At 47.2% G+C, this 22,292-nt stretch overlaps 2 protein-coding genes across 2 annotated transcripts in view; one reads left to right on the top strand and one right to left on the bottom strand.

The window, feature by feature from the left end:
* Positions 1 to 11,802, bottom strand: part of LOC135828149 (SMC5-SMC6 complex localization factor protein 2-like) — a 35,540-nt gene extending 23,738 nt beyond the window's left edge. The window contains exons 1-12 of the mRNA XM_065340594.1: positions 11,629 to 11,802; positions 10,290 to 10,371; positions 9,714 to 9,818; positions 8,860 to 8,892; positions 8,562 to 8,610; positions 7,911 to 7,966; positions 7,542 to 7,613; positions 6,775 to 6,856; positions 5,932 to 6,033; positions 4,512 to 4,591; positions 3,868 to 3,922; positions 3,438 to 3,486 (exon numbers count right to left, since the gene is read on the bottom strand). Coding sequence (XP_065196666.1) covers positions 3,438 to 3,486; positions 3,868 to 3,922; positions 4,512 to 4,591; positions 5,932 to 6,033; positions 6,775 to 6,856; positions 7,542 to 7,613; positions 7,911 to 7,966; positions 8,562 to 8,610; positions 8,860 to 8,892; positions 9,714 to 9,818; positions 10,290 to 10,371; positions 11,629 to 11,717 — 854 coding nt within the window. The 5' untranslated portion in view covers positions 11,718 to 11,802. The remainder of the gene's footprint in view (positions 1 to 3,437; positions 3,487 to 3,867; positions 3,923 to 4,511; positions 4,592 to 5,931; positions 6,034 to 6,774; positions 6,857 to 7,541; positions 7,614 to 7,910; positions 7,967 to 8,561; positions 8,611 to 8,859; positions 8,893 to 9,713; positions 9,819 to 10,289; positions 10,372 to 11,628) is intronic.
* Positions 11,803 to 11,893: 91 nt separating this feature from the next.
* Positions 11,894 to 21,459, top strand: LOC135828141 (1,4-alpha-glucan-branching enzyme-like). Its single transcript, XM_065340583.1, has 11 exons — positions 11,894 to 12,040; positions 12,122 to 12,291; positions 15,201 to 15,316; positions 15,832 to 16,196; positions 16,624 to 16,833; positions 17,242 to 17,485; positions 18,096 to 18,194; positions 18,531 to 18,869; positions 19,171 to 19,430; positions 19,963 to 20,080; positions 20,842 to 21,459. Exons 1-11 carry the CDS (start codon positions 11,934 to 11,936, stop codon positions 20,887 to 20,889), a joined length of 2,076 nt encoding a protein of 691 aa, XP_065196655.1. The 5' UTR covers positions 11,894 to 11,933; the 3' UTR covers positions 20,890 to 21,459.
* Positions 21,460 to 22,292: the final 833 nt, after the last annotated feature.

Consider the following 22,292-nt stretch of genomic DNA (forward strand, 5'->3'; position numbering starts at 1 on the left):
TATAGAGACATGCATTGGGTTCGTTCTTGGCAAAGACTTTGAAAGAGTACTTGAAGGACTATGACTGTGTCTACGGTATACTGGAACTCCCCTTACCCAGCTGATATGGGACTGGACTCTATCCACAACATTCAAGTTGTGTACACAATACTACACATGAAATTGAAACAAATGTAGGTGAAATCGAATGTTGAGCGGCCGCTGCTGGGAAGATGACTACATCATAGCATAGTAGATAGCGGTAGAGCATCAATGAGGGTCCTTGCCTCCTTGGTTCAAGTCCTGGTGGTGGTCAGTCGATGCCTTTCGGAGTGGAAAAATGGGACGTGATCGCGCGCGATCAAGTAAGTAGTTTGAACTCGCAGCTCCTGCTTGAGTCGAGAGGAGTTGAAGCTTGAGTGATTTGAGGAAGAAGCTCAGCCACTGGTGCACTGGAGGATTGGTTTTGACATCGGCGGTTTTTGGATAGCTTGGCTTTCCTGCCGACGTGTCGTGGAGATGCAGACGCAGCAGAGTAATCCATCATCCACGACGCGACCTGGGATTTTGCGTACTGGTCGATTCAAGAAGCCAAGGAGGGGGACGTTTTGCAAAGTCAAGATGATCGATCTAGGTCCTGAAAAACGGAAAGGGCGGCCCCCACCACCAATGCCACTAGATTCGACTCCCACGAACAGGTCGTTCAGTGCCCCTCTTCACGGTCGACAGATCGTTCATATCAGGTCTCTGGCTGCAGGGTTGTCTGCGTGCCAGAATCCTGGATGTGGCAAACCTCTGGCGCTCATTGATTGCGTTGAAGAGAAGAGGTACGGCCTGGGCAGTGTACTTGTCCTTCTGTGTCAGCAGTGTGGGATGGAGAATTACATTGTACATAGATACTGAGCTCCCAAGCTACAGCCTCACATGTATTTATAGTGCAGTAGTTGGGAAGGAGTTTGCTGCTCATGATGCTGTTACTGAGGTTGCAGCCCTAGCCGAAGTTGTCGAAGCTCGCCCTGATGCCAGTATCATGGAGCACTGCGTTACTTTGGCATCAGCATGTTCAGTGATGGAGTTTGCAAGACATCAGCAAAAGCGGCTGGCCACCCTTCAACCGTTGGTCCAAGCAAAGTGCTTCTCCAAATCAGTTGCAGCACGGGCAGCTGATAGTGTGTTGGACATGAAACACTTTGTCTTGGCCACAAACGAGGTGGCGAGTCAGCCGTTTCCAGACTGATGAGGGAGCAAGTCAGGAGTAAGAAGCGGGTGACAGCTTCAAGCAAGATAATCCTAGCGGTGGTTGAACACCTAGCCAAGAACTAACAGCAACCCACCTGTAAGCAATGCCCTGTGGCACAGTGCTTCACTTGTTTGTGCGCACCATAAAATACCATCGTGCTAGCCAGTGTGGACACATTCTAGCATACATACTTGAAGAACAAGAGGATTAATTGTCTGCTTCGTTCCAACCTGTCAGCTTTCATTGTAGTTTGATATGGGACTGTGGTTTCTAAGCGCTATCACAGCTACGTGTATTTTAACTAAGTACCAACAGGAGAGTAATCATGCAGAAAAAGTACCCATCGATAAAGCATACACCCAGGGGTTTTCGGCAAATTCCCTACCTATATTGTAGTTCAACTATGCCAGGTGACCCCTATTTTCGCCGTAGTAAACCTGCTTCTGTTCGGTTGGAGAAGGTAACGCTTTTCCTCTCTCTTCGGAGAGAGACAGTTTTTATATCAAACTGGCAGACCATCGCTGAGGGATGGACTGCAGCTAGCTCCAGCGCGTCCATGCTCCATTCCAGGCTGGCTTCCACGGATGATTTGACGCGGGTGGACAACACTGATGCGATTTGATGCGGGTGGATGTGAACACTGATGCGGATTTGTCATGGAGAGCCTGGAATCGTTGCTGAAGATTGACTTTCCATCAGAGCCAGTGGAGCAGGCCAAGGAGTCTGGACCACCACCACCCAGCTCCCCCACCATCACCGAATTCCTCGCAGGTCAGCTTGCCATGTCCTCACTGTTTTGTTTCTCTGTTTCTTCTTCGTTCGTGATTTGTCATCTGTGTATGCTGGTTCTTTTTCCAGTTTCTCTTTTGTTCACCTCCCGTTCGCTCCTCGTTCTACCTAAGTGTACCCTTCCCCTAGTCCCCTCCTCTCACGTCCTCCCTTCGACTCTGTCCATGCTCTGTGTTTTCAATTTCATGTAGTCTGTCTGCTGTTCCATTTCTCCTTCGTTGATTTTTTGTTTTTTTGTTTGTTATCGTTTCTGAGCTTCCTTTTTGCTTGTACGAATACTGTTCTTGTTTCGTTTCCCCACGATTTGTTTCTCTCTGTATGTTTTCGTCATGAGGCGTTGGCATAATCAGTTTGGCACATGCGAACCTGGGCAACCTCCATCCAATGGGGGCCCCAGCAACGCGTACGTGCATATAATAATAATAAACCTGATTCAACCCACTTCTACGAAGTATTCACATATGGGGCAAACTAAAAAAGGTGCAAAAAATAAGTTTCATTTTTTGCGTCTTTTTGTTCTTCTCCAGGAAATGACGACCTGGATCCCAATTGTACATGTGCTGGTGTTGATATCATCTTAGGCTGCGTTTACACGACAACGCTGGGGGCGAAAACGCAACGAAATGCCTTTCGGATCCATGGTTCATTTACACGGTACGCGGAGCAAAACATAAAAGTTGTACACCAAAACGGAAGAGAACCAAAACGCTGGCCAAGGTGGAAGAATTTGAGAACGGAAATGTTCTGCCGGATAAATTTGGGTGTGTAAACAGTCGAAACGGTGGCTGGACTCGTTTTCCGTCACGTTTGTTACGTTTTCGGCCGTTCACACGGATCCGACAATCCAAAAATTGTTTTTACAATTTTCGTCATGTGACGTGTGTTGTCGTGTGGCCTGTTTTCAACCATTACTTGAGTGTGATTGGTGCTTCCACGGCAACACTTGGCACATGACGAACTTTGGCGGATCCTTTGCTCTCGTGTAGACGCTTGAAAACGATACAAACCGAGACCACCTTGGATCGGCTTTGATCGTGTAAACGTACGAAAACAAAAAAAGAAATGCGGGACTGAAAACGGAAAACTGGCCGTGCATTGTCATGTAAACGCAGCCTTAGTAAATACCTCGAACAGTCTATCATTTTTATGTCATATTTTCTGTCCTAACTGATGTTATGGACGATTTCTCATCAATTTTAGGATTTTGCGTTATTTCGTGTTATCAAGGAAAATTGTGTTTTGGGAACGACCTATTTGGGCAATTGAAAAACTGACGCTACTGAGCGAAAATATAAGGCTGTACCTATGCAAACCTGATGTCAGATTGGAAATGCAGCATTGGCCTTGTTACCATTTACACGAGGCACAAATCGAAGCATGGCGTTGGATATTTTAAAACACCAGTTCCTACAACACACCTAGCTAGTACCTGTGCATATTGTCAGCTCCTTCTGCCGCCACAACATCACACGTAGCTCCTGCATGGCAGCAAAGATAAAAGAGAAAATACACGTCACATCACCAGACACCGTTATACGGAAAAGAAGTACAAACAGAAACTCAGCTGACAGGCCTCGCAAACATGCACACATAGATAGCTATGGTGCATCCTAGGTATCATTCTAATCAATAGCAACAGCATGATGGTCAAGCAAAATCAATGCTGCCTTGCAAGGTCCCACGTGTACAACTGAGAAGTCTACCTGTGCTCTAGTGGTGTTCATGGGCGCATGTGCGTGTGTGCGTGTGTGTGTGCGTGCGTGCTTTGCTAGGCTTAGGGCTACCTGCCAGGCACAGCAAACAATGCAGATCAAAAAAGGAAAGAGAAATCTTGATCTAGCAGCCCTGAGAGACCGTACCGTATGCTTTCATCATCCACACGACGTCATCCACATGCAGCAGACACACTGATTCCTGAATCACACAGCACAAAACACACAGCACTGTCAAAATCATACAATGAATCGAACATTGTTCAAAAAGTAACGCTGCTGGAAAGGTTCTACGAGAGTACTACTGGAGAGCGCTACAGAATGCAGTGCCCTAGGAGCAGAAATTTCATTAGCCTACTCAAGCTCAACTGATGAGGGGTGGGTTCCCCGAAACACTGTGTATCGAGCAGGGAGTGGTGCTTTCTTGCAGGTTCGCCGAGTGGAAGGTTAGACGGGCTTCTTGTGTGCTCCAGCGCAGTCGTGAGTCAGTCAAGTGACGGCAGTCGGCAGGAAGCGCGAGCCCTGACGTTCGTAGCAGACACTTTCTTCTGGTATTTTTCACATATCCTAATGACTACATTACCATTCTGTGCTCTACACTGTAGTAGCGACTACACACACGCACGCACGCACGCACGCACGCACACGCACACACACACACACACACACACACACACACACACACACACACACACACACAAAAGCAAACAGAACAAAACCCAGCGTGCCAGCATAGCTACATTACATGTACATGTACATGTAATGTACAGAACAAGACACACGCAGCTGACCTTATCGCCCCACTTCTTGATGAGCAAGCAGACTTGCTCGCGTGCCTTGTCCGCCATGCACATGTCAGGATGAACAACCGCTGCGCACGTACAAGACAGCAGCACGGCCACACGCAGACATACACACGCAGACATACACACGCCGATGACTGGTGGTGGTGATCGACCTTTCTATTTCCGCTATCATGTACGTGGTTACGAGTTGTGCAAAGACGTGTTCATGGCAGTTAATGCTGGTGGAAGTCATGTAATGAAGCGCCTTCAAAAAAAGGCAAACAAAGGAGTCGTTCAACTGGCACACGATGGCTTGACTGGGAGAACACCAGAGCACTTGGCCATTTCAGCAGACATAGAGCAGGATGTCGTGCAGTTTATTTAGTCATATGCTAACATGTACGGTCTACCTCAACCTGCAGCGGAGCGAGGTCGTGCTGAGGACCCTCAAGTATACTTACCAGCATCCGAGAACAAGAAGTCTGCATACAACATCTATACCAAGACCGTCACACAGTATTCGCCTGTTCATTACAGGTCATTTTGCCACATTTGGAGGAGACAGGCAGCACACATCAAAGTGATGAAGCCAAGGACAGACGTATGCGCACTGTGTGACAATCTGTGGGACAAAATTCGTGTCGCCCGTACAGAGGAAGAGATGGAATGTAGTGTCCAGGCCCTGCGTTTGCACATATCACTAGCACAAGAGGAGCGGCAGTACTACCGAGATTTAGTGGACGGCGCGCAGGCGTCACTGGATGAAGCTGAGGGCATAGTTCACTATACATTTGAACTGTCTAACTAGCAAGAATGAAGATATACAAAGAACATTACAAACTGTGTACATAAATTCGCTCTATATCGCTCAATTGATATGCCAATATTAAATAGGTGGTTAGGCACATTTTACCACCGCAGATCAACTTGACACTTTGTTTGAGCACATAACCATACCATACCAACATTTTGAGAGAAAAAATTTTTTTCGCCAAAAAGTGCCATAGGGTGGTTTCTGTAGTCCCTGGCTCATATAATCAAGACTACACAAACCAGAGTGTGCAGCTCCGGGAAAATCGTCCCACGGCGAAACTTTTTGTTCAGGTCATAGTGCTCCATCTCACAAGGTTCACATGGTCATTTTACAGTATCAGAGGTATCAATCACCAAGGTAATTTCTATTGCGCATTGCTGCTTGTCGTGAAAAACGCATGTAAATTTCCCGTAATCTTAGAGATACGGTGTTTGAACACTCAACCCACGGCATGACGAGGTTTCTATGATTCATGATGACCTAAAAATACTTCGCTGTGGGATCGGTTTTGTGCAGCATAGATGCGGAGCTGCACACTCTGGTTTATGTACCCTTGCTAGGATGTGATTGGCTCAGCATGAACTGGATGTACATTCGACTGACTCTACTCACCTGTGCGAAAGAGCCAGACGAAGATTTCACGTCCGCATGGCCGTGAGGCATATGCTAACTTGAACATATCAAGCGAAACTAGCTGATCTGATACAGCACCATCTGCACACAGCAGTAGAAAACAAACACCATGGAAGAAAGTATGACCTGTGTGTGTGTAGTGATGCCACAGATAATGGTATGCAAAAATAGTACACACTTGCATGCACGCACACGCACACACACACGCAAGCACGCGCATACACACATGCCCATCGTTGGTTGAAGCGATGATAGCGAAGATAGCGAACAAGCTACATTAAACATAGCAACATGTGATGGGACTATACCATTCATTAATTTTGATCTCCAACACACAGCTGATTGAAGGGGCCTTTTCTGGCCTGTTTTTAATTCTTTAATTTTTCCTCTTCTTGACACACACGCACACACTCATGCAAACACATGCAAAAGACTGACTTGAGAAAAGAACCCAGACTACTGCAAGTCAAATTCCACATCAGTTACACACATACACACACACACACACACACACACACACATACACACACACACACACACACACACATCCAGACAACCAACATACAGTACTGTAAGACATGTATATATAACGAGGAAGTAAATCTAACGTTTTAACGGATGACATTTCTTCGTTAAAATAAGTTCTGTTTAGGCCGTACTGCTTCATATATGTTGTGTGTGGATATGGCAAAATACTGCAAGATCGTTAACATATCTTCTCGTTAACCTATAAATTTTGGACAATCGTTAAATTCGCGACTCGTTATAATAAAATGTAATGTTACAGCAGCAGCAGCAGCAGTAGTAATCAAAAGCACTCACTGTTGTTCAATGCCTGAACAAGCTTTTCAAATTCGTTCGGCTCATAGTCATTGGGATACGACAAGTTGGGAACACCAGCAATCTGCAGAGAGCAGTACACACAGCTGCACAGGTAAGGCTTGTGCAAATCAGACCGTGTACCAAACCAGCAGGTAGCCCTCAAGAGTGCTGCAGTCATAACTCCCAGAGTGCAGAAGCGCACATCGTATTCGCATGGGATTCCGTCGCAGCAAAATCTAAACTTCTCTTGCGAGTACAAAGTAGTGGTTAGTACAAATGCGCTTGGTGAAATACAACCCAAAGTGAAAAACTGGCACCCTGTACCAGTTATGACTACATCATCGTATTCGTACATGTGTACGTACAGCCGCATTCGTGCCACTTCGAGGGCATCAACGCGTCAAGGGCCATGCAAATTGAGGGCGCCAAAATGTGTACACTGGGTCGGTCCTCGTTTAAACACAGGTTCAAGTAAGACAGCTGCCCCAACAGTGCGTGTGCTGTTGTGCTCTCACTCGCCCTAGGTTGTCGGACATAATAAGAACGGTGTGTTTCCGAACTTTCCATATCTCCGGGGTATTTGCCATGATGGCGTGCAGGTCACAACACCGATGCAGAAACATAGCACAGAAAATCACATCACTGAACTAGTCTCTCTGTCTATCCTTGCATGGCAGGTGTTCACCCTCACAGCATTACCACGGGCTGTTTGAATACGCCGCAAGGAGAGAAATACACATGGACTACACTGTACACCTACACCTTACCTTGTGACCTCTCATGAAGATTTCTTCGCACGGCGGGAAATCAGGCACCAGCGCACTCGAGTCCGTGATAAGCTGCATGTAGCCAGAGAGAAGACAAGAGAATTACTAGTAGTAGAGTGGGCGCACTTCAATAGCACGTTAATTGGAAACCACACACGCACGCACACACGCACACACACACACACACACACACACACACACACACACACACACACGCACACACACACACACACTAGCTGAAAAAAGTCAATCAATATTATTTGTAAAAAAATCAGACAAGCCTGGACAACCTGAGACAAAACAACACGAGAATGTGTGTCTGGCAATGAAAACAAGGCAGATATCAGCTGTGCGGTATAATATACTCACATCTTCCACAGCAGTCTTCATCAGGCCAAGCTCATCAGGTACATCAGCATCCATATCTGTGCCATGGACAACATTGAGGCACGGAAGCAAACGCACAAAGCAAGTGGTATTCAAACAGCCATGGTGAGAATACATGTATATGTGCCACACATACAGTATACTGTGTGTAGCAATGCACACAAGACCGCTGGAACAACCCCAATATTATGATTCACAATCAGATCCGCAGATCTGTAACATAACAGGGGGTACACACTCTTGCTAAAACTACCGTATTTCCCCGTAAGTAAGTTAGTATGTACTAACTTTCGAACTTAGCAGCCACATGAGTACTAACTTCCGGTGGTGGTACTATCTTTCGGGGAGTACTTTTTTATCGGGGGTAAATGACACGCAGTGGGAAGCCTGCGCAACTCTAGTGTCCGTGCATATGATGTATGTACTGTACGGTGTCTGTACATGTAGGACGGGTACGAACTTACTATCTTTCGGGGGAACTGTCTTTCGGGGTGATAACATCGGCAGTGGAAAGTGTATTTTTTATAGGGGGGTACTAAGTCATTGGGGAGAACCAACTTACGGGGAAATACGGTAGCATCACAGTGCAGTAAGGCAGTACATGTATCAAGGAGAAGGTCAACCAATACATACCTTCAGCTTTTTCAGACATTGCTAAGAGGCCTCCATGCTCGATTTGCTCCTGCAGCGAATAACACCAGGACATCAGGACACTCGGTAGTTTGCATGTTGGCGAATTCAAGTCAGCCATAATGCATTATCAACTGAAGAGCACTATGCCACTAGTCACTAGACACAGCACACAGCCAAACGTATACATCATGGCAGATACTAGATAGGTAGCTTGTTTGGAGGGTTCTCCACTGACAAGCAAGTGTCCTTGAAGGACATACTCCAGGCAAACTCACAAGGGCCTTCCAAATCCCCTTACCCGCAAGTCCTCATCAATTGCCTTCATCTCTTTCTGTAAACAACAGACCAAAAAGCAACAGTTACTAATACAGACAAGACAGTACAAAATGTGGAACAGAACTCGCCAGGGACTGAACGAATAAACTTTCTCACAGGCACTGCTCAGAGATTTAAAGTGACTTTGGCTGCTGGAAGTATGAACATAACGGCAGAGCAGTGTGAGCTCGCACTTGGGTGGAAAGCGTAGCACCACCGCTGCATGTCACAACCAGCCTCCAAAGACAGTATCATTTAGTGGCACCAGCAACACGAGCAGGCAAAGCTACAAGACAAGCCCAGTCATGCCACCAATCCGGCCGGTGTTAACTGCAACAATATTAGCACCTCTGCAGCAGTGGGGCCAAGATATATCACTACACCTCTGACTCTGCAATAGAGAATTGTGTTGTAAGTCGAAACTCACAGCTACGCATTCAAATTCATATACACGGGAGATGCTAAGTCAACAGTCTGCCAACTGCGCGCCGAAATCACACTAACAATTATTGCAACCAGAGTGCTAGCAATGGAAATGTCGCGCCTGCTGCTGGTTGACGTGTTTCACCTGATGGTGATCGTGTCGGAGTGTTTATGAAGTGCTAAGGTTGATTGAGTGTGTAGTGAACAGAGCAAGCTAGTCAATAAGTTATTAGGATGGGACTCATCATGTCACTCATCACTGCATCAATAGGCTAGAATGGTTGGGCAACGGACATATTCGGTACACAGACCAATTCCATACAGAACCACTGGAACGGGTGGTCTGTGACCCTAGCAGGCAAAGCGTTGTGCTTTGGACATGATGCGTGACACATTAAGCAGGTCTGCACTGACCTTCTTCGAGTGGGTCTTCAGTAAATTGTCCAGGGAGTACTTTGCAGCCACGGCACACGGCTGTCGAGTGATGACGGGCCGCAGTGGAGACGACTTCAATGGACTCTGTACCAACACAGGAACATGAATATATGCAGATCTAGGACATCCTGTGTTATTAACGCAGCATTGTTATACTTCACACGGAGTGCACGGAAAACAAAAACAAACGAAAAAACAAATAAAAGTGGAGGACAATACACCACGTAAGGTGGATTACTATGCTGTTTGTGAGCACTGTACTAAACAACACAGACTGCAACGTGCTGTGTATGTTTGATAAGTGTCCTCGAATGTGCTGTCAAGACTTTTTTGCAACTGACAAAGGGCACACATAACTACAGTCAACCTTGCGAATAACGACCCTCGACCGTGTATGAGAAAAAAGTGTCCTTGTCAGAGCGGTGTGTCGCTATTCATGCGGTTGAAAGCATGCAGTCAGATGGTCACTAGGTCTGAAGATAGTGACATTATTAGCGAGTCGTCGTTATACCCGCTACGTTGACTGTATCAAGTGAGACAAGCGGCACGCCTTACCAGCATTTGCTCAGAAGCCGTCTGACTGCTGGCCGTTGCCTGGGCTCTTGTCTTTATCGGCGAACGCAGTGGTGCTGGTTTGCTGATGCCAAGCACAGATCAACCAAAAACAGAGAAACCATAGTGGACTATATAAGTGCAATGCTCATCCTGTGCACATGCCATAAAAGCAAAGAGCTCTCACGCCAACTATTTTAACAATACGTTTGTCATTCCTTCAATCTGACGAATAATAATAATTTTTCATTGATTGGCGCTTCACCCTTGTGGTCATTTGCAGCTTTGGGAGTGAACAAAGCCGTCATTATAATGTGAACTGATATGTTGTAACTTTGGTGGTGATAATAATTCATTAGAAGATAGCTGCTCCTAACGCTGTAGATCATGCATGCTTGACTGATTCATGACGGCAATCCCACTAAATAATGCGGTACTCCTGCAGCACACATTTCAGTAGCCTACTCAAGCTCAACTGATAAGGGGTGAATTGCCCGGAACACTGTGTGTCGAGCAGGGAGTGGTGCTTTCTTGCAGGCTGGACATTGTGGCCGAGTGGAATGTCCAATGTGCTCCTTGTGTGCTAGTCGTGCGTCAGTCTCAAGTTGCGAAAATGTGATCCATGGCCAGGAAAATTGAACTCTACATTGTAGAACGTAGCATTTTCTACTTGGTGCACAACTCAAAGGCAAGAGGTTTGCCCCCATTGTGTAGTATGAGAGCATTGTGCTGGAGAGGTCTGCAATCCGTGGCTGACCTACGGTCTCGGCTTCATAGGAAGAGCAGACGCTCCAGTGATAGTATTCCAAGTGGTAAAGAACTCCACTGGCATCAAAACAGAGGCCATAGTCACGTAATGGGCAAGGGAGTAGAGTACTTTGAAGTGCATGCAATGAATAGTGTGCAAACATTGTTGCACAGTATTATATTTGTGGGGACTAAAAAGAACACACTGGCATCAAGACTTCAGTAAAGTGATCAGTGAAGACCTTGTAAGAGGGCCTATTCAACTAGGCCCTGCTTTGACAATGCATGAAACCTGCCAACACACTCACAAAATGGCAATGTGTTGGTGTTGTGATATACTATTCTGATGTTCAATGAGAATTGCTTTTTCCTGCAATGAATGAGTCTCCCTGGGTTCTCCACTAGTATTATTCTATAGTATTTATACTCCGTGCGTGAATAAATTCCATGACTAAGTTACGGTAGCCCATTTCGTTACGAAAACCATGCTTATGAGGACAACATCGATTTCTTTCTGCACATATGCACATGTGTGGCCGTACAATGTCATGTAATGCAATTCTCATACAGTACAATCGATGGAATTAAATCTTACGTTGGTGACCAAAGGACGTCGCTCATAGATGGCAACTCATCGTCGCTGTCACTGGACGGTCCCGGTGTGTGTTTCTCACTGTCATCCATGATGACCTCAAATCAATCTTCGCAAAGACAAAGCAAAGTCCTTGTCTCCAGCTTTCAGACCAGAATTCGAAAACAAAACACTACAAAATTGTAGTCTTGCAGCTCGCGGGTACATAATTCATAAAACATGTTGCAAATGAGAAGGGGATTCCCCAAGTTTATTCCACTCCCGCCATTCGAAGAGTGTTCGGTTTCAAGTCACCATGGTACCCAAGCATGGCGTCGGTGGAGAAGAACGAAGTGTCCATTGAAGCTCCTCGTCTCGACGACTTGCTCTCTTTGGATCCCTACCTGAAGGACCACAAGCATGACCTGTGCTTGAGGTAAGCCTCCTGCGATCTTGCAGTCGAAGGCGCATGTCATTTCTTTACATCGAATCTACTATCTGTGTTCGTCTCCTTTAGATACACTCAATTTTCGAAATGGATCAAGAAATTGTCGGACGCTGGTCATGATTTAGAGTCGTTCAGTCGTGGATATGAGGAGCTTGGTCTGATTGACAAGCCAGATGGCTCTCAGGTGTACCAGGAATGGGTTCCAACAGCAAGAGCAGTTAGTCTGGTGGGGGACTTCAGTGAGTATATACCGTATATTCTCTATTATAAGCGCCGTGCTTATATTTTTTCAACACCCCTCTACCCCGTGCTTATATTGGAGACCGCGCTTATATTGGAGACCGTGCTTATATTTTTTCAACCAATACATCCATACAGGGCAAGAAGAAATACGTGCTAGATATCATGCATGCCGCATTGATTTCCACCAAGACCGTGCTAATAATAGAGACCGTGGTTATAATGTTTCGAAAGGTGCTCACAGTGTGCTAGTATTAGAGACTGTGCTAGTAATGGAGACCTGTGCTTATAATAGAGAATATACGGTATTTGCCATTTTTGACATTTCCATTGTTTGATTTTGAAAATAATTAAATTCCATTCAAAATTTCAAACGCATGGCATTTTATACCCCGGTATTAGCAATAGGATGTTATAGTTTGTTCGATTTTCTGTTGATTGAAATCGCGTGCAAGTGTGCTGATAGATGTGTGTGTGTGTGTGGCTCTGCTGGATGTGGTCGGCAAGGTGGTCGCTCGCGTTGTCCAAACCCGGCTGCAGACAGTGGCTGAAGAAGTCCTTCCTGATTCCCAGTGTGGATTTCGCCGCGCTAGATCCTGCACTGATATGATCTTCTCTGTACGCCAGATCAGCGAGAAGGTCTTGGAACATCATGACAGAGCCTTCTTACTGTTCATCGACCTGAAGAAGGCATACGACAGCGTCCCCCGTGCCGCGCTTTGGGCTGTTCTCCTCCGTCTCGGTGTACCGGAGAAACTGGTCAGCATTATCAGAGCATTCCATAAGGACATGGAGACGTGTCTACGCATTGATGGTCGGCTGTTGGACCCGCTAGAGGTACAGAATGGCCTGCGCCAGGGCTGCTCCATGGCACCGGTCCTTTTCAACCTGTACATGGCTGCTGTCTTTCATACCTGGAAGCAGCGGATGGAAGGCGTGGATGGCTTCGGTGTCGATAACCGCTACAACATCAATGGTCAGCTAATGCAGAAGCCTCGTCGCACAGCAGTGTCAGACACCGTAACTGAATGCCAGTTTGCGGATGATTCCACACTGTTTGCGACATCTCGATCCGGGCTCGAGCGAGCTGCAGTGACATTCGATGAAGTCGCCTCCGAGTTTGGACTGACAGTTAGTCTCTCCAAGACCAAGTTCATGGTGATCGGCAGAGACATTTCTGATGCGGACCTCGCCCCTGTTTGTGTTGGTTTGAACCAGATCGAGTGCGTAACGGAGTTTCGCTACCTTGGGTCGATCATCGATACGTCTGGCCGGTGTTTGATTGACATCTCCTCCAGAATTGCGGCTGCCTCCCGTGCGTTTGGCTCCCTGCGGAAGCCAGTTTTCAACAACCACCATCTGTCCGCCCGCACCAAGAAGAATATCTTCAATGCGTGCGTTGTCACCATTCTGCTGTACGGAGCTGAGTGCTGGGTACCCCTCCAAGCCGACATCCGGAGGCCCTCCACATTCTACATGCAGTGTCTGCGTACCATTCTTGGCATAACAAGGTTAGACGCCTGGCAAGAGCGGATCAGCAATGATCAGTTGCTGGAAATGTGGGGCGACAAGCGCCCACTTGCTGTCCGGATTCGCCAGCGACGACTTGAGTGGCTGGGTCATGTTGCTCGCATGCCACCAGAGCGCATCCCGAAGATTCTGTTGTTCGGTCTGCTCCCATCCCGCCGTCCACCTGGCGGTCCACGCAAACTCTGGAAGGACTGCATTAGTGCAGACCTGAAGGCCCTGAATGCTGTGGAGGGATGGTACGATCTGGCAGATTCTCGCCCCGACTGGCGCCGCATGTACCGCTGTTTCGAGCCCGAACCGCCCACACCCAATGTCCATTGCCAAGTACTTCGAAGTATGTGATCGGTACTTCTCTCGCCCATCAGGTGAGAAGCGTCACAAATGCTTGGCAGAACGGCAGAAACCAGTGTGCAATCAGGCTGGCGCTTGCCAATGCCGTCTCTGCCAACGTTGGTTCCGCAGCCCCGGTGGATTGGCTACCCATCGGTGCGATTACGGACCTGCTCCCAACATCGAGCACCCCGGCAACCCGGTCACTCCGCAGTGCAGCACCTGCCACCGGAGTTTCAAGTCCAGCAGCAGCTTGGCCAGACACAAGTGCGACCGCACGAAACGTAGGACAGTGTCGGAAAGGGCCGACTTCCCGTTTGAGTGCCCTTGCCAAAGGAAGTTCCGACTACGTCACCATCTAGTGCGCCATCAAAAGTACTGCTCCTCAGCCTCTTCCACCCCTCTCCCCTGACGGGGACCGTGTAACCTATCAAGGCAACGTGTATCAAGGTCAAGGTGTGTGTGTGTGTGGTGTGTGTGTGTGTATCATGCAGGGCCGGCGCCACTGGTACGGCCGGTACGCCCATGGCCGTACCAAAAAAAACAAAAAAAAAGTCGGTCCACGTGGAATGTCCAAAACCGGGGAGAAAAAGTCTCGATGTATGATTTTGTACAGGGAGTCGCCCAGAGTGCAGGATTTGCCGTCTAAATTCCAAAAAATTTCTGGGGGAGGAGCCCCAGACCCCCCTTAAAGATGGCCCTTCGGCCGCACCGCTCCGCGGAAGCAGCCTCCGGCCCTGGTATGTGTGGTGTGTGTGTGTGTGTGTGTGTAAAAATGAAAAAAGGGATTCACTGGCCAGAAAAAAGTCACTTCAATCAGCTGTGTGGTGGATACCAGGCTAAAATTAGTGGTGGTCAATTCATCGGCCTTGCAAGCTGTTGAATGGTGTAATCCCAGCACAAGTTACTATGTCTAACATAGCTGTTCGCTATCATCGCTTCCGCGATGGGCATATCTGAGTGTGTGTGTGCGTGTGTGTGTGTGTGTGCGCGTGTGTGTGTGTGCGCGTGTGTGTGTGTGCGCGCTCGCATGCTATGCATTTGTTAGATAACTGGAATCCCAGCAGTCACGTGTGTCGGCAGAAGGAGTTTGGCAAGTGGGAGATTGTGCTACCACTTCTTGATAATGGACAGCCACAAGTACCTCATGGATCACGCTTCAAGGTACGCTGCTTTTCCTTCGTGCCCAACTTGCCGGCAGGGGAGGGACAATTAGTTTTCTGTTTCAGTAGTACTGTACACTCGCTGTTCTGTGTACTATACTTGTTATACTTTCTGCAGTGAAACGCCGTTGAGAAGAACACTGATAAGACAAACTTTCGCTTTAGAAGAACTAGTTTCCGTAACTCTATTAGCTGGATCACTGTGTATACTATTTCCTGGGTGTAACATATGGATATGAAGAACTCCTGGTATGGCGAACAAATACCATCGGTCCCTTGGTGTTCGTCCTAAAGAGGCTTGACTGTAGGTGTTATTTGCTATGGAGAAGTTCATTATCCACCCGGCACTATGAGGCCATGTCTTCCCGACAGATTGTTGGGCAACTGAGGAGATACCCAATGCTGAATGACAGCCCTAAAACAACTGCAGAGTGCGCGAGAGCCAGTTACACTTATTTTTCCGCGTTCATGCAATATGTGTGTTTGTTGTCGATTTTGTTTTTGTTCGGTCTGTAGGTATGTATAACAACAGAGACTGGTGACACGATTTTCCGTCTGTCACCTTGGTGCAAGTATGCAACCTTCAACAAGGAAGCTTGCATGTACGAGGCTGTTCATTATCGCCCCAGCGAGCCGTACACGTTTGTCCATGACCACCCGTGCAAGCAGGGTCCGGCTCCAGCGGCTCTTCGCATCTACGAAGCTCACGTTGGAATTGCGTCACCTGACGGCCACGTCTCGACCTACGCCTACTTTGCTGACAACGTGGTGCCGCGCATCGCTAAGCTTGGCTACAATGCCATTCAATTGATGGCCATCATGGAGCATGCGTACTATGGATCGTTTGGCTATCAGATAACAAGCTTTTTTGCTGCGTCAAGGTGTGTACCTTTCTGTATGGCTACTACTTGAATGACTTGATTGCATATCCTGAATCCGGGTAATGTACTCGCATTGTGTGTGGGTGGGTAGGTGTGTGAGTGTGTGTCTGTGTGTGAGTGTGTGTCTGTGTGAGTGTGTGTCTGTGTGGCTGTGTGTCTGTGTGTGTGGGTGTGAGTGTGGGTGTGAGTGAGTGGGTGCAGGCAGGCAGTTCTGAGTTGTACACTCTTGGGAGTTATGTTCTCGTGGTCTTCTCTATCTACCTACCTACCTATGATTGTATTTGCATCGCCTTGGATATTGGCCTTTTGAGATTGAAGAATGGCTCATGTACCCAACAGCTGGTTTGTGGCTGCTCTCTCGGTGGCTGTCTCTTCAGATGTGCGTATGTGTTTGCTGTCGTCTCTCGTATATTGTCCTCGCCTGCAGTCGATACGGAACACCTAGCGAACTGCAGCGTCTGGTGGATGTGGCCCATGGTCATGGGTTGGTAGTATTGCTGGACATTGTGCACAGCCACGCCAGCAAGAATGTCCAGGATGGGCTGAATCAGTTTGATGGCACCAATACCTGTTACTTCCATGATGGCGCTCGCGGTGAGCATAGTCTATGGGACAGTCGACTCTTCAACTACCAGCAGTAAGCTGTGGATTTGGTTTGCACTCATCTGTCCTATCTATTGTTAACATTATGCTTCCTCCGTGTTCATAAGGAACCGAGTTCTGCAGTCCTGGCCAATGAAACCTGAACTCATGAATGTGTTGCGCCCTCCACCAGAGTACAGCGCAGTGTTAGCAGGTCTGAGGCTGGCCACACCCGCTGCTATTTGCCGCGCATGTTAAGATGTCCTTGAATAGTACTGTAGTGTCATTCATATTACATTGCCTTGCGTATCAATGCTTGACTGACCGGATATCCCACTCTGTACCGGATCTGAGCATGTTTTCTAGCGGCTTATACTCTTTCGGAAATACCCTTCACACAATACCCTTCACAGTTGTGCTATCTTACGGTACAATCCCATTTTGCATGTTTTGACAAATGCAGGTGGGAAGTGCTGAGATTCCTCCTGTCCAACTTGCGCTATTACATGGAGGTGTTTCGCTTCGATGGCTTCCGCTTTGATGGCGTGACCAGTATGCTCTATCACCACCATGGCATCGGTACTGGTTTCTCTGGTGGCTACCACGAGTACTTCAACATGAGTGTGGACACGGACGCTCTCGTCTATCTTATGCTCGCCAATGAGATGCTGCACACTCTCTACCCTGGTGTCGTTACTGTGGCGGAGGTAAGAGTGTTGTCTGCTGCAGCCAGTAGTATTGGATTTCCTGGTATCTCCCTGGCTCTCTCTCTCTCTCTCTCTCTCTCTCTCTCTCTCTCTCTCTCTCTCTCTCTCTCTCTCTCTCAACTGGTTGTACCAGAGAATTTTTGTGAAATGAAATGTGAAGTAAAGTGTGTGCAGCATACAGGCTATTCGGAGAGAGACAGAGACAGAGAGAGACGAAGCTTAGATTGGTGGTCATGGAAATTTGCTCTGCACAAGTCACTGGAGAGGGCCCTGAGTATTGAATCATCATGGTAAGATTCCTTGCTTTCTAATGTATGCACGGTGCACAGTGCAACCTTGAACTACAGAATAGAGCGTGTTGACATTGCTATTTCACACACGTGACTGCGAGGACAGCACTATGCAGAACAATAGTCAATAGAGGTAGTTTAGTTCAGGGTTGTATTCTGTTTAAACCAAATCTGAAATGGACGCGATCTAATTGGAATATTATAGCTGGGAAATAACAATCCCTTTGGATGTCCATTTTCTTAATGGTTCTTGTTTCAACACTGCTCTCTCCTGTTGTTGTTGTTGTTGTTGTTGTTGTTGTTGTACCTGATCTCTGTAGGATGTATCTGGCATGCCGGCAACGTGTCGACCAGTTGCTGAAGCAGGTCTTGGCTTTGATTATCGCCTCGCCATGGCTATTCCAGACAAGTGGATCAAGGTAGGAAGTGGCACAGGGGAACAGTCCGCACACATGTGCACGACTAGTGTGTGTGTGTGTGTGTGTGTGTGTGTGTGCGTGCGTGCGTGTGTGCGCGTGCGTGCGTTCATGCAGAGCCACGGGATCTTCTTGACCGGCATTGGTGCACACTAATGACCATTTCCGTTACTTTCAATCATTTTGAAGCTGCAGCCAGTTGATTCTGGACTGTCTATCTCGATACCAGCGTGACGTTTTCTTGTGTTTCAAACCTTTGGATAACAGAAATCATGTAACATTGTTGTTGCTGATACATGGGACGTAGTTGCTGTTTGTTATTGCACTGGCTGCCTGCAGTACCTGAAAGAAGAGAGAGACGAGGACTGGAGCATGGGCAACATTGTCTTCACGCTGACCAACCGCCGGCACGGTGAGAAAGTGATAGCGTACGCCGAGAGCCACGATCAGGCACTAGTTGGTGACAAAACGTTGGCGTTCTGGTTGATGGACGCCGAAATGTACAGCAACATGTCCACGCTGTCAACATTGACTCCCAGCATTGAGCGAGGCATGGCACTCCACAAGATGATACGCCTGATCACCATGGGTCTGGGTGGTGAGGGCTACCTGACGTTCATCGGCAACGAGTTTGGGCATCCGGAGTGGCTGGATTTCCCCCGTCTCGGTAACAATGAAGTAAGCTCTTGTGTTGATTGACAGTGATGAGGTGTTGAATAGGTGCGGCTACTGTGCAGATTAATATTGGTATCGAATTCGACTGCGATGAGCTGTGTAACATCGTTATACGGTGCTTGTGTGTGTGTACGTGTGTGTACATGTTTGTGTGCGTGTGTGCACATGTTTGTGTACGTGTGTGTACTTTTTTCTGGCACAAGTTGCTGTGGCTTCTGCTGTAGCATCGCTATCATCGCCTCCGGCGATGCACGTCGAAAGGTCAAAAGTGTTTACTTGTGTGAACTTGTGTGTACTTGTGCAGAGCTATCACTACGCGCGTCGCCAGTGGAACTTGGCGGATGATGAATTGCTGCGCTACAAGTATCTGAATGCATTTGACAGGGCCATGCAGCATTTGGATAAGCAGCATGATTTCCTCTCAGCTCCACAAGCATACGTCAGCCGCAAGCATGAGGATGACAAGATTGTTGTCTTTGAGCGACATGGACTGCTCTTCATTTTCAATTTCCATTCGCACAAGAGCTTCCCCGACTATTCAGTCGGTGTCGATGCTGCTGGAAAGTATCCTTTGCAATACCGTGTACTTATTGTGTGTGTTTTCATGTGTGTCTTGCCACCGTCTTCATGTCTGTCTTGCCACTGTCTTCATGTATGTGTGTGTGTGTATGTGTGTGCCAGCTAGTTCGGTTGGTGGGTACACTTATGCCAGATATTGTTGGGTCTGTTGCCAACACTGATCAGGCTCGGCTGCTTGAGGTGTATTGTGGCACCTGCCACCTTTGTCAGTAAGCGAGATAAAAGTAAAAAGCAAGTACAAGTACACGTGTGCCTGTGTGCGTGCGTGCGTGTCTGAATGTGTGTGCGTTGCAGCTGCTTCAATGGTATACCGGTATAGTATTAGCTATGAAAAGTACGAATGCTGCAGACATCACCACGCAACATGACAATTTGTTAGGGGTTTGAAACTGTGTATTTTCGGAATCGATTTTCAAGCTCCGATCATCAGTGGAAACACGGAACTAAAGTGATCAAGTGAAAAAGAAAAAAAGGGGGTATATGTTGTGTGTTCCTTGACAGCTCTCTGTGTTACCAGATATACGATTGCCTTGTGCAGTGATGCAGAGGAGTTTGGTGGTCACAACCGCGTTCAGCTAGGTACGGAGTTTTTCACCGCTCCTGAGCCGTACGACAACCGAGCCAACCGTGTGCAGGTAGGCACAGCACTTTCAGAGACTGATTTGTGTGTGTGGATGGGTTGGGGGGGGGGGGGGGTACTTGAAGTGGGCTCAGTCACGATGTGCTTTAATGAGTTTAGGCAGGGGCGTCAAGAATGACATCAACTTGGGAATGCACTGACTAGTCCGTATGTCACTGAGTATCACATGGTACACACACGTAAAGTTCACGCAGAATAAGTATGACCAAGGCTGCGTTCGTTTTTAGCTACCTGGTAGAGTAGAGTAGAGTCACTCTACCGATAGAGTTAGATGGTAGAGGCAAGTGTACGAACGCTGTTCTACCGGATTTAGTAGTTTACACGATGTTTACGTGAAATGTTCCTTTTTTGGATGGAGTTGTGTACAAATCCTTGATCTTGCTGGAAATCCCGTAGCTCTACCAACTTCTACCGGATTCTACCAACTTTTCCTAGTAGAGCCGGAAGAGGAAAGTAGAATCTACCCTTTTGAGTAGAATTTTTTTTCAGAAACGAACACCTCTCCCGAAAGAAGTAGTTTCTACCCAAACATGTGGATCAAAAACGAACGCCCCTAAATCTCCCTACTTTGAAATGGTCGAATATTCAGATTACACCATATTCGAAGTACATGGAGTGGGATGCAACTGTACATGTGTTTGTATCGTGCAATTTTTTCACTGTTGTCTCTTTGTGTGTGCACGTGTGCGTGTTCTCTCTCTCTCTCTCTCTCTCTCTCTCTCTCTCTCTCTCTCTCTCTCCATTCTCACCTCTCAGGTTTATATTCCAAATCGCGTTGCACTGGTACTATCCCGTCAGACATGATGAAACAGCATGCAGCAGACTGAAGAGCTAGACATTATTTTGTGTTTTACTCTGGCATATGTAACTTATTCATTCTACTACAGTTGTAGCACTTGCGTTTTGCGTAACCCGTGGAGTTTTATTTGCTATTTCGATACCGCCACAATTTATTTCTGTTTTTACGTACCTGCTGGAAATGCTCTGTTTTAAATTTTTATATCTCTTTATGTGGAGTAGTGAGCCATATTAGATACTAGGATGCTGTATGTTATTTTATCACTATGGACTAGATTAGATCTAGCACTGGGGCTGTTTTTTTTGCCATTGGTCCGAGCATGCTGGCTCTTCTTATGTTATACATGTTACTGACACGTTTTGCCGCTGTGCCGATTTAGTCCTTCACTGTATCTAGACAGTTGCCGGGTTGTGCCTTTTCTTGCCGCTTTTACACTCCGTCCCAAGTGATGCGCACGTATCCGCTCTATTTTTCATCGTTTTCACTCTCGACTCACTCACGTGTATGATCACTATGCTGCTCAAGTATGCATTGGATGAACTAAAATTAATTACCATGCCATCTTCAAGTGAAAATGCAGTATTTGTCATTGTGACTGCGGGTTAGCAATGAAAGTAGCAGCATTGATATAAGCATGGTGAAGAAAATGTGAACAATGTGCATGTGTGTGCAGTCATGTACAATATTGTACATGCGGAGTGTTCCCGGACACACCCGGAAGTAATTTAGTCAATTCTTACGCCGTTAGTTACGGTAGCATTGTGCGTAGAGGCCCACATCATAGCTATTGCCGGGCCTGCAAAATGCCTACAAACTTCAACGGCGGGTGCTGCTCCATCCACCATAATGGTTGCACCCCCTGCCATGCCATGAGTACAGTACTGAGGTTGGCGTTCACATGGAAATTCCACAGCAACCTACTGGTAATAACTTAGTAATAGTATCCATGGCATCTGGTTCCACTAAGCATCAGCACAGTCAAAGTTTAACTCCGTGGCTTGCATTGTCAACTGCACATCTACCATCAAAAACACCTCAATAATAATTATGTTGCTGTCGTGCGCTTGGATTGACCGGCGGTGTACTGCACTCGGAGATACCATCTACCAGCGAACAAACCCGTCGGGGATAGGATGCTGCACCGCCATGATCCCGTTTTCACGGACACCAGCTCTCTCTCTCTCTTTTCGTTTCTACACTGTCAGGTGAACCTGTTGTTCAGTGACAAGTAGTGGACAAAGATCATCAGCTATTACTACTACCAGTAGTAGTCGATTTTGCAGCGCCATGATTCCTTCAAGTCCCGACTAACGGTATGTTCCCCTACAGCTTCAGCCGTTCGGGATTCTGGTGACCACATCAGATCTTGTAACAATCTTGCCTTTGTCCGAAAGAGGACGTCACTCAG

Source organism: Sycon ciliatum, chromosome 1, assembly GCF_964019385.1.
Source record: "Sycon ciliatum chromosome 1, ocSycCili1.1, whole genome shotgun sequence".
Classification (NCBI taxonomy): Eukaryota; Metazoa; Porifera; class Calcarea; order Leucosolenida; family Sycettidae; genus Sycon; species Sycon ciliatum.

Bases quoted from the DNA above. Each gene is read 5' to 3' on its own strand.
- LOC135828141 (XM_065340583.1), top strand. From the start codon at position 11,934: ATGGCGTCGGTGGAGAAGAACGAAGTGTCCATTGAAGCTCCTCGTCTC. The intron at 16,197-16,623 runs GTGTGTACCTTT...CCTCGCCTGCAG, and splicing joins AGCTTTTTTGCTGCGTCAAG to TCGATACGGAACACCTAGCG. The intron at 20,081-20,841 runs GTAGGCACAGCA...CTCACCTCTCAG, and splicing joins ACCGAGCCAACCGTGTGCAG to GTTTATATTCCAAATCGCGT.